The sequence below is a fragment of the Lissotriton vulgaris genome, chromosome 9 (assembly GCF_964263255.1).
Source record: "Lissotriton vulgaris chromosome 9, aLisVul1.2, whole genome shotgun sequence".
Classification (NCBI taxonomy): Eukaryota; Metazoa; Chordata; class Amphibia; order Caudata; family Salamandridae; genus Lissotriton; species Lissotriton vulgaris.
This window is the reverse complement of record NC_141697.1, coordinates 222637714-222649694: the sequence shown is the minus strand read 5'-3', so window position 1 is coordinate 222649694 and position 11981 is coordinate 222637714. Positions and strand designations below refer to the sequence as shown.

The 11981-nt window shown below is 44.3% G+C and overlaps 1 protein-coding gene across 2 annotated transcripts in view; it reads right to left on the bottom strand.

Annotated features, from left to right (window-relative positions):
- Positions 1-2986: 2986 nt before the first annotated feature.
- DORIP1 (dopamine receptor interacting protein 1) overlaps positions 2987-11981 on the bottom strand; it is a 78659-nt gene continuing 69664 nt past the window's right edge. For both annotated transcript variants that reach the window (XM_086937341.1, XM_086937342.1), the window contains exon 6: positions 2987-3407. In XM_086937341.1, the coding sequence (XP_086793467.1) occupies positions 3224-3407 (184 nt within the window). In that variant the 3' untranslated portion in view covers positions 2987-3223. The remainder of the gene's footprint in view (positions 3408-11981) is intronic.

Sequence of the window (11981 nt, the reverse complement as noted above, 5' to 3'; positions counted from 1 at the left end):
AACTGTTTTTTTTTTAGCGCAATCTTAGCAAAATATCTGGGAGACAAAATCGAAAACGCTATAACTAACATCAATGCAAGTCCTACTGCAAAAATACTAGTAAATGACGCTCTTACTGACAGTATACACATAAAAAGAGGCACAAGGCAAGGGTGCCCCCTGTCACCCCTCTTATTTAACTTTTACATTGAACCATTGGCCATTCTACTGGAGGGGTGAAGAAGGAATTACAATCTTTAAACATCAAGGATGGGCAAAGAAAGTCGCACTATACGCCGACGACCTGATGATATTTACCGATAACTTAACCTCTTCCCTTCCCAAGATAGAGGAAATTATTGCCCAATTTGGAGCAGTGTCAGGTTACCTGGTCAACCAAGCCAAAACAGAAATCCTTGAGTGGAACACCGCCTCAGGAAACCCTCTAATTAAAGACAGAATTAAATATCTAGGAATAGAATACACAAAGGAATTAGACGAGCTAGCCAACCTGAACTTTTCTAGGATACACAAAGTAGTAAGGAAATTATTCAAGGCCTGGTCAGGACTGCAACTATCTTTCTTAGGAAAGTCTAACCTAATGAAAATGATCATAGTTCCGAAATTTACGTATCTACTCAACTCCATCCCACTGAGCTTCAACACGGAGCAAATTAAAAAACTCAAGGGAGAAATATCAAAGCTTCATCTGGGCAGCCAAGGGGGTCAGAATCGGATGGAAAAAGCAAAGCACAAGGGGGAATCGCCAGCCCAGACATACTGGAGTACTGCAGATCCTTCCAGTTTAAGAACTGTAGGAGACTATTGACAAAATGGGGAAACTGGCCCATGTATCTGAAAGACCTCAGAGGCCCAGAAGAAGACCACTATTTATACAAATTTGGCCACCCCAAATTCTTCAAAAAGATAAAGCTAAAGACGATAAAAGCAGCTGCAAGATCATGTTTTGATATAAGGAGAATCTTAAGAATTCCATATCACAGCAAGTACGCCCCAATTTGGGAATCACCAGGCACCCCAGAATGTCTAAAAGACGCCCTAGCAAACCCACTAAGGAAACACAATATAGACTACTGGGGGCAACTGATAGAGAATAACCAGATAGTGCAATAGGACACCCTATATGAAGAAACGGAGGGGTCACTATCCAGATTCAAATTCTACCAACTAATCAGCTGGATAAAAACATTAAAAGAAAAACTTCAAGGAGATGAGGTCATGGAGCAAAAACTCCTTAACCCAGAACCCTTCAAAAAAGAAGTTTCCTACTGGTACTGGGCCCTTATAAGAGCAGGAGAAGCAGAGTACAAAGCCCCACAAGACATCTGGAAGAAGGACATGCCGGGGCTAGACCTCTCAACGCTCTGGCTAACCTCTAACACAATTATGGGGCATGTAGTAAAAGCCGCCGCCCTGAAGAAAAATCACCTCTTCACGATCCACAGATCATACTTGTCTCTAAAAAGACTATCTAAGATGGACAGTAACTAACCAAAAATGTGCCTCAAATGTGGAGAAGAAAGAGCTGACGACTTACATGTTACAGGGCTGCATAATGTTAAAAGACTACTGGGACCAGATTGGCAAGACTCTCTCTGACGTGATAGACCAGCATATAGAGGTAAGCACAGAAATGGTTATATTTGGGATTCACCTTAGCGCACTATCTCTGCCATTATCTAAAGATCAAGAAAAAATTCTTTTTATATTGATACTGTTAGCCAGAAGGGAAATCTGCATAAATTGGGTTCAACAATCCCCACCAAAACACTCAGCCTGGTTAAACTCTATATGAAGGGTGTATAAACAAGAGAAGCAAAGAAAAAGAACTAAGAAAAACAATTTCTGGAGTCTAAGGAAAAGATATAACCAGTTAAATATTAGGGGGTCCAATCATTAAGGCAAAGGAAACAACGATCTCAAGTTGAATCTAGATTAGAGTAGTCATAATGACTAGCTCCCCCACACCCGAAAATCGTTTACCTTTGGATGGACAGAAGAAAGCCCCATAAAGACAAGGCATAAAAGTATCCCATGCAGAGCAAATCCGGTCCATCCACTTCTAAGCACTGAATGGATACTGGGGCTGTAGACTCGTCCATACCCCAAGGAAATTTGCTTGATGAGGACAAAAAAAAAAAAAAAAAAAGTGCAAGGCCTCTCACATGCCTAATACAAATGTGTTTATTATTACATTCTTATGGAGACACAGCTATGTGGAGAACACAATAAGAATGCCATTATCAATACAAAGCCTTGTTTCCTGAATCAGAGGAGACACTTCTTCTGATCTTGATGCGTCCCTGCATGCTGAAGCTTTCACCTAGCAGCTGACTGACATCTCTGTGAGGGGTGTCCAGTCATGACCAAGACGGGGGCATACACAGTTATGCACCAGGTAAAGGGTTTAGATTATCCAGTATGGGGTTTTCTTGGCAGACCATACATTCACACTAGACACTTAGGTTGTATTCTCTATGTTGACACTCATAACTTTTATCTGCTTCAGTCTATAATCATTGCAGCCCATATATGCTATACAAGAATCACTCTGGTTCAATAAACATTGAATACACCCCTCTGTGTATTCTTCGTATATTTCTCTGATCGTAGGAAAGCAAGAGTGACTGAGCGAAAGTTTGAAGTCCTTCACCACGGTTCCTGAGGTAACAGAGTTGTTATGTTCAATGATTGCCAGAACGGTTTGCTCCCTGTTCAGGATTAGGGGGACTAGCGGTGGCACTGCGAGCTAGCTGGTCCAAGGGAAAACATATCCTACGGGGGTAAATGAAATCAGTCTGGCACCATCCTAAGTTTATGTCTTACCCACATGTGTAGTTCCTACCGATTGGTGGAAACTACACGACAATACAACTAAAACTATCTCCAACACCTCTAGGTGCAAGACTCACCTATTCCATTCTGTGTATTTCCCAGTTTACTCACAAACATTGCTAAATGAGCAATGCAAAGGAACAAGGACAACTTTACAAGGAAAGAAGCATAGCTTTTATTCCAAATAAATGCTCTGTACAAAAATATATGATACACTGTAAAAAGCAATACAAACTTTTGCATAGTGTTTTTATCTAGGAAAATGCACCTGACAATACAAGAAAAGAACTACTATAGTCCAAACTGTTTACTTGGATGCCAAGTGTACATACATGAAGAGGGTAGAAAAAAAATATTTTGCATAATCAACCGAGCTTTCAGGCATTAGTTATTTTTCAGCTGCTCGAACATAAACTAATGATGACAGAAGAAGAAATTCTGGGGGTTTATTCAGCAAAATTAAGTTGACATTTCTGAGGCCGTCATAGTGCATCCAATATCCATCAATCTGGAAAGCTGCAGAATAGTGGTGTTCCTCTTTATTGAACAACGTCGCACCTTCCAGCAAGTACCTGAAAAGACAAATATTTAAACGAAAGGAAGTCCAGATATTTCAATTGGTAAAATGCAAATAATAAGAAAAATGAAATCTTACAACAAAAGGCTCTAAACAATACGTGCTCATTTGAATGTGCATTCTTGGTTGTGAATTCTACGGAGAGATAAAGGGCGCTCTTGTGATTACAATACCTCGATTTTCAAATATCTTACCCATGATATTTTGTCAAATTTATTAAACATGGAGATGCACAATTTTGAAAAAGTTAGGAGGTTGGGGATCCTGGCCAGCATGATGGTCAGAGAGACGTGATTGCGTGTTGCTCCATTCTACCCTGATAATATAGCTTTAGTAATCTGATAATAGTCATTTAGAAATCCACCTACATCACTGCATTTGACTTGTGAAAGTGCCCTAGTCACTCCTGCAAGGGCCCTGCTGACGGGACAAGCGACCCCACCTAGATTGAGCAGAGTGCCGCAGGATGCCAGGCTCCCAAGACAGACTAGGTGAGATAAAGACCATCTGAAACGCTGCATGGACTCAGCAAAAACAACAAAACGGGCCTAACAAAGGACAGTCTGACCAAGAGCAAAGCGTTCTGGTTCATAATAAACAACAGGCACTGAGCGGAGGTCTCCATGCAAGAGACACCAGAGAAGGAAAATGCTACTTACCCAGTATGCATCTGTTCTTGGCATGTAGAGCTGTAGAATCTCATGCTATGCATAGATCGCCATCTAGTGTTGGGTCCGGATGTTTGCACTTAGTTTTTCTTCAAAGAAGTCTTCCTAGTCACAAGGTAAGTGACTCCTCCTTCAGGTGATAGTGCGCATGGTCATCGACTCCATCTTCAGATTGTTTTCCGTAGAGGATGAGAGAATGGAGTAGTAGTAAAGAATAGAGATGTCCATGCATATGTATATGTATAATGACAAGAGAACTACAGCAGCTACAGGAACCCGGGGAGGTGGGTAGGCGCATGAGATTCTACAGCTCTACATTCCAAGGACAGATGCATACTGGGTAAGTAGCATTTTCTGTTCGAGGCATGTGAGCTGTAGATCACATGCTATGCATAGACAATACAGCAGTCTCACCCAAGCGGTGGCTATTCTGTAACTGATGGAGTTCTCTGAAACAGAGTTTTAAGTACTGCTTGGCCTACATTAGCTTGTTGTCTGGCTAGCACATCTACACAATAGTGCTTGGTGAATGTATGTGGTGTGGACCATGTTGCAGCTTTGCAGATATCAGTAATAAGGATGTTCCTAAAGAAAGCCATAGTAGCCCCTAGCTTACGAGTGGAATGCGCTCTAGGGGGTACCGGAGTCCTTTTGGCTTTTACATAGCAAACACTGAATACATTGAGCGATCCGCCTAGCAATACCCAATTTGGATATAGGATTGCCCTTATGAGGTGGTGCAAAAGCGACAAAGAGTTGTTTGGTCTTACTAAAAGATGTTGTTTTCTCAGTGTAATACAACAGTGCTCTTTTAACATTCACAGTGTGTAGAGCTCGTTCTGCAACAGAATCAGGTTGAGGGAAGAAAACAGGTAATTCAACCGACTGATTTATGTGACATGCAGATACTACATTAGGTAGGAATTTGGGATTGGTACGAAGAACTACTTTATTTTTGTGTAGCTGGAAAAAAGGTTCTTCTATGTTTAAGGCCTGTAGTTCACTCACTCTCCTTAATGAAGTGATGGCAATGAGGAAAGCTATTTTCCACGCGAGGAACGGTAGTTCACATTTGTGCATGGGTTCAAATGGTGGGCCCATTAACCTTGTGAGGACTATATTAAGATTCCACTCTGGGGCAGGTGGAAGTCTTGCTGGTATTACTCTTTTTACTCCTTCCATAAAAACTTTGATTACCGGCACTCTAAAGAGCGATACATTTTGTCTATTTTGAAGATAGGCTGCTATTGCAGCGAGATGCAGTTTGATGGATCTATAGGCCACTGCTGCAAATGTAACAGGTTGTAGAGAATGTTTCGTATAGAAGCATCAAGAGGGTTGATGTTATTGTTATTGCAGTAGAGAACAAATCTCTTCCATTTGGCTGCGTAGCAGGCTCTTGTGGTAGGCCTTCTGGCCTCCTTAATAATATTCATACAGTCCTGTGGAAAGTTCAGATAACCAAACTAGGACTTCAGGAGCCAGATAGCAAGGTTCAATTGTTTGGGATCTGGGTGCTTGATTTCTCCATGGCTCTGTGTGAGGAGACTGGGAGTTATATGTAATTTTTGATGAAGTACCAGAGAGAGTTCCAACAGCCTCACCTTCCAAATCACCGAAGCAGGTAACTCCACCCGAGAGCTATTTAGGGTCATAAAGGCCTTTACTAGTCCAGCAATGTGTGAGAGCCCTGACACCTTCTCCCAAGACCTCTGCAATAATATCTCCCAGTTTTTTGAAGATAAAATTGAGGGGATATATAAGAAAATCATGCAAGTCGCAGGCCCACTAAAGAATGATGCCTCTGAAACCCCCCTTATGACGACTCCTGGGAATACCCTTAATGTAATCCCAGAAATAACCCTGCAGCAACTGGAAACACTCATTAACAAGATGAAGACCGGTTCACCTAACGACCTGATCCCTGCTAAATTGATCTCTTCCTTGACAGAATCCTTAGGCCCATCCATCCACAAGATAATAAATCTTTCCTTTGCCGAAGGAAAACTCCCACAACACTGGAAAGAAGCGGTCGTGAACCCTATTCGTAAAAACACCACTCTACCCTGGTCAGAGCTCTCCAACCTTCGCCCCATCTCCCTCCTCCCTTTCATTAGCAAACTGGCTGAGAAACACGCGAATACCATCATTTCCAGCTTTATCGAGGCGACAGGGGGCCTGGACCAATCTCAATCTGGGTTCAGGCCCAACCACAGCACTGAATCAGCCCTCCTCTCGGTGACTGATAAGATCAAAATGTCACAGGACAGAGGGGGCTCCATGATTCTAGTGCTGTTGGACCTGTCTGCGGCCTTCGATACCGTGTCCCATGACATTCTTCTCAGCCGTCTGCAGGGAGTGGGGATAGGAGGCCTAGTACTATCCTGGCTGGAGAGTTTCCTTTCCGGGAGATCTCAATCTATCAGCTTGGGCCCCTATAGTTCCATCTCGAGGGTGCTCACGAAAGGGGTGCCACAGGGCTCCTGTCTTAGCCCTACATTATTTAATGTTTATGTGGCCCCCCTTGCTGAGATTGTACGAAAATATGGGTTCACACCTGTCTCCTACGCTGACGACACTCAGCTCCTCTACCCTTTCAGCTCCCTTGACCATAAAGTCAAGGAAAACTTTGCTGAGGGTATGAGGGCAGTGTCACATTGGATGGCCGCTAATTACCTCCAATGCAACGTCACAAAAACAGAGATCATGCTCTTCGGCAAAGCAAATCTTCTGTGGTCTCCTGACTGGTGGCCGCTGGACCTAGGTCCAGTCCCAACATCAAAGCCACATGTTAAAAACCTAGGGGTAAAAATTGATCAAAACCTAACCCTCAAGGAACACACTAACCATATCGTGGGATTGTGCTTTCAAACCATCGGCCTCTTAAGACGAGTCTTCCCGTACCTTCCTGATACCTACAGGAAGACCCTCGTACAGGCCCTGGTTACTAGCCGCCTAGACTACTGCAACGCCCTGCTGACACTTGCCAATGCAGATGCGGTGGGACGTTTGCAGGTAGTCCAGAATACGGCGGCTAGACTGGTCATGAGTGCACCACCCAGGACTCCATCCAAGCCTCTGTTAGAAGAGCTGCATTGGCTCCCTGTACGGCAGCGAATCAGCTTTAAAATATGCTGCACGGTTCATAAAATTCTATATGGAGATAGTCCTAAATATCTCTCCCAATCATTGGAGCTATATAAACCCTGTCGGTCACTTCGCTCTTGCAACCAAGCTCTCCTGAAACCACCTGTCACAAAAAAATCTAGACAGGGAGATCGAGCATTCTCTTCAATTGGCCCCGCTCTATGGAACAAACTTCCCTCTGATTTAAGACTGTCTACTAACCACCTGTCTTTCAGGAAATCCTTGAAAACTCTACTGTTCCGAGAAGCATTCCCACCACAATAATCACCTACATTGTAGCTGTAAAGTATGCTTAGCCTTGGAAGAGCAAAGCGCGGAGATACCCTTACGGGATTGATTCCTGCGCGATACAAGAATCTAAATAAATAAATAAATATAAACAGGGTTGTGAAACAGGGTTGACATGCCCATGTTGGAGCTACTAGAATTAGTGTGAGATGTTTGCCTGAGTTTCCGAACCACTGATGGAATGAGTGGGGGAGACGTAAAAGCGTAAGCAAATATCCCGGACCAGTTCATCCATAGAGCATTGCCTTTGGATAACGGGTGTGGGTACCTGGAGGAGAAGCTTTGGCATTTTGCGGTGTTGCAAACAGATGTATGTGAGGGACTCCCCAAGCTTGGAAGTACGGAAGGAGAACTTGAGGATGAAGTTCCCATTCGTGTATTTGATACCTCTGCCTGCTGAGGTCCGCAATCTGGTTGTTCACTCCTAGGAGGTGTTCGTCTAGGAGATGGATTTTGTGGTAAATAGCCCACCTTCAGATGTCTTAGGCGAAGTGGGACAGCTGGAGAGAATTCCCCCCGTCTTTGTATGTAATACATAGCTGTCATGTTGTCAATTTGAACCAAAACAGCTTTGCCAGACAGGCGATTTTGAAAAGCTTTGCGAGCTACAAAGATTGCCATCAGCTCTAAATGATTGATGTGGAGCATCATTTGCTGTTGACTCCATAGGCCTTGTATTGTGTGTTGCTGAAGAGGAGCTCCCCAGCCAGTAAGGGACGTGTCCCCTGTTAGTACTGTCTGTAGAACTGGGTCTATGACGGGCCGTCCTTTGGACACATTTTGTGTGTTCCACCACTGCAGAGAGCGAGGAGCACGGCGGCTTACCAACACTAGATCGGTTAATAGACCGTGAGACTGGTTCCACTGACTGGCTAAGCATTCCTGAAGTGGACGCATGTGCAACCTGACATGGGGAACTATCATGATGCAAGACGCCATTACTCCCAGAAGCTGCATCTAAACTCGAGCTGGAAGTGACTGATTGGTCTGAAACTGAAGAACTAACGCCTGAATGTTTTGAATTCTGGCTGCGTTTTAAAAAGTCAGAGCGTTTTAAGTACCTAAAGTGGCTCCTAGGTAGTTCTGCGTTTTGGCTGGATGCAGATGTGATTTTAACACATTGACTGTAAACACCAGTTGGTGAAGTAATAGAATGGTTATAGAATTATGCTTGAGGCATTGTTGGTACGTACTTGCGTTGATGAGCCGGTCGTCTAGGTACGGGAAGACATGAATGCTTTGTCTTCTCAGATGAGCAGCTACTACTGCCAGACACTTTGTGAAGACTCTGGGAGCAGTAGTGACTCCAAATGGGAGTACTTTGAACTGGTAATATTGACCCGCTACCACAAACCTGAGGAATTTGCGGAGAGCAGGGTGGATTGGAATTAGAAAGTAGACGTCTTTCAAGTCTAGAGTAGACAGAAAGTCGCCTTTTTTGCAAAAGAGGTAGTACTTGTTGAAGTGTTACCATGTGGAAATGGTCTGATTGAATGTAAAAATGTAGTTCTGAGATCTAATATTGGTCTGAGCCGTCCTTTTTGGGAATTAAAAAGTAAAATAAATACATGCCCGACTGTGTTGTAGTGGTACGGGCTCTATAGCTCCTTTTAGTAGTAGGAACTGTACCTCTTGTTTGAGGAGGTGTAGATGATCTGGTGAAAGTTTGTGTGACTTTGGGGTAATGTTTGGAGGACTGTTGATGAACTCCAGGCAGTAACCAGGACGGATCATCTGTAGAACCAATTTGCCTGTTGTGATTGACTGCCACTTTGGAGGGAAATCCGACAGTCTTCCCCCAACAGGTGTTAAGTGGCCCGGGGCGAACTATGGGCAAGTGACTGCTTTGTATTGGGGCGGGGGGGGGGGGGAGGGGAGAGGGGGATAAGTGTGCCTCTACCTCTGCCTTTGCCATTGTTCCCTCTATAACCCCCTCTGATATAGTTTTCAGAGCCTGAGGGTTGGATATTGCCCTTATAGGTGGATGCAGTTTCCGAGGAAGTATTTTTGGACCCTGCCCGATAGAAAGAACGCCAAAAGGAACCACAGCCTTGTGTATACTTATGGGCTCCCACAGATTTAGCTACTTCTGTATCTTTCTTCATCTTTTCAAGTGAAGAATCTACCATTGGCCCAAAAAGGTGTTCTTTATCAAAAGGTGTGTTCAATATGGAGAGGTCTGAACCTCAGGTTTGAACCCGGATATATATAGCCAGGCGTGTCTTCTCAAAAGAACACTAGTGTTTACCGTTCCGGGAGATGTATCAGCAGCATCTAGGGAGCACCTAATTTGGTTGTTTGAAATTACTTGTCCCTCATGTACCAGGTCTTGCGCTTTAGATTTATGTTCTAGGGGTAGAAATTGGATGAGTAATTCCATTTCATCCCAATGCGCACAGTCGTATCGGGCAAGCAATGCTTGTGTATTAGATATGCGCCAGAAGTTAGCTGCCTGGGAGGCTACCCTTTTTCCTGAAGCTTTGATTCCTTATCTGGGGGTGGAACGTATTCAGTTGTTAGGGAGTTTGCCCTTTTGCGTGCATTGGAAACTACCAACGAGTCTAAGGGTAATTGTCCTTTTATGTACACTGGATCAGATAGTGCAGGCTTATATTTTTTATCCACCCTAGGGGTGAAGATACATGACCTAACAGGATCCTTAAATATGTGGTCTACATGCCTGGTCATTCCCTTCAGATTGGGTAACATATGTATTCACTTTTGTGTGCTGTTCAATGTTTCAAAAAGGAAAGCCTCTTCAAGGGATTCTTTGTGGAGCTGCACCCCATAGTAATTGGCAGCCCTGTATAGCAATTCAATATGGCCTACAGTTTTGTCTGGAGGAGAGGGCCTGGTAGGATAATGGTGAGGATCAGTGTCTGTGGGCCTGTCAGTGTTGCAGTCGTCCCACTCATCTGTAGGTCCTGGCTGACTATCATCATTCCCATCCTCATCACCCTGATTGTCAGGTGTATGTGATAGTGAGTGATCAGGTGAAGTTGGCACAGGTAGAGACGAAGAAGGTACTGATGGAAGAGGAGGAGGGGAAGGGTTAGTTCCAATAGTTCTCTTCTTTAAGAGAATAGGATATTCCTCTTCAGTATCAGTTTTCCTCTTTAGAGTCACTTTAGTGGTAATGTGTCCAGTTTTAAGATGTATGTACAATACTTTCTGTTTCGCGTCCGGTTTTCCAATCAGATCACCAAAACTGTGCGATTCAGGTGAGTTTGATGCATCAGTCCGTTTCGGCACCGAAGTTTGATGCCTACGGCTTCGAGGTTGGTGTCTTCGGATCCGAAGTATTTTTCGGTGTCGCGTGATAAGGTTCGGAGCCGGACTTCGGCTTCGATCCCAAAGGCTTTGGCTCGGTGCTCGACTTGGAATGGGGCTTTTCGGAGCCGGAAAGCTTTTAGGCAGGCTTCGGTGCCGAACTGGAAGGCGCGGCGTCAGAATCGTTGTCTCGGTACCGACCGGGGCCTGAGGCTGCGGTTTGGTCTGGAGCCTACTTTTTTGGTTGACTTCATCCTGGTCGGAGCAGTTCTCTGAACCGGATCCGGTTTGTCCTCGGTCCCAATAGCGTAGCCAGCTTCTTCTTCCGAATCAGGTCCGAAGAGGTCCGGAATGGAGCCTGAGTGTTGGCTCTGCATGTCGCGTAGTCGAGCCCGACAGTCACAAAGCGTCTTTTTGGAGCGGATAGCCTTCCACGCTTCGCAGTCCAGTTTTCTGTGTTCTGGTGGTAAACACTGGTAGCTGACTTTGTGAGAGTTGGTGTGAGGGTATTTCGAGAAGCACAGAGGGCAGAATTTAAAGGGAGTTCATTCCATTGACTGCGAGTTGAATCGAGGCGGTTAGGCCCAACGGCCTACCACTAGCTCTCTGATCGAAAGAGAGTTTTTCTCGAAATAACACTATACACGCAGAATGGAATACGCAATTAGAAACAATACCGTTGAGGGTGTGAGTTCTATGCACCGAGGGAAACAGAAGGATCGGTGTCGAACCGAAGCCCAGCGAGTAACATCCGAAAAAAACAATCTGGATGGAGGTGATGACCATGCGGAGTTGATGACCATGTGCACTATCACCTACAGGAGGAGTCACCTACTTCGTGACTAGTAAGACTTCTTCAAAGAAAAACGAAGTGCAAACATCCGGACCAAATACTGGATGGCGATCTATGCATAGCATGTGATCAACAGCTCACATGCCTCGAACCTTTGTTCTTTCCACATAATATACTAGAACTCTCCTAACATCTAATGTGTGTAGACTTGTTCTGCTACAGAATCAGGTTAAAGAAAGAACACTGGTAACCCAACTGATTGATGTGAAAAGCATAAACCACTTTAAGTAGAAATCTGGGATTGGTTCGATGAACCACTTAGAGTTTGTGAAGTTGAAAGAAAAGTGCTTTTATAGTTAGTGCCTGGAGTTCACCAACTCTTCTTAAGGGAGTGATTGCAATA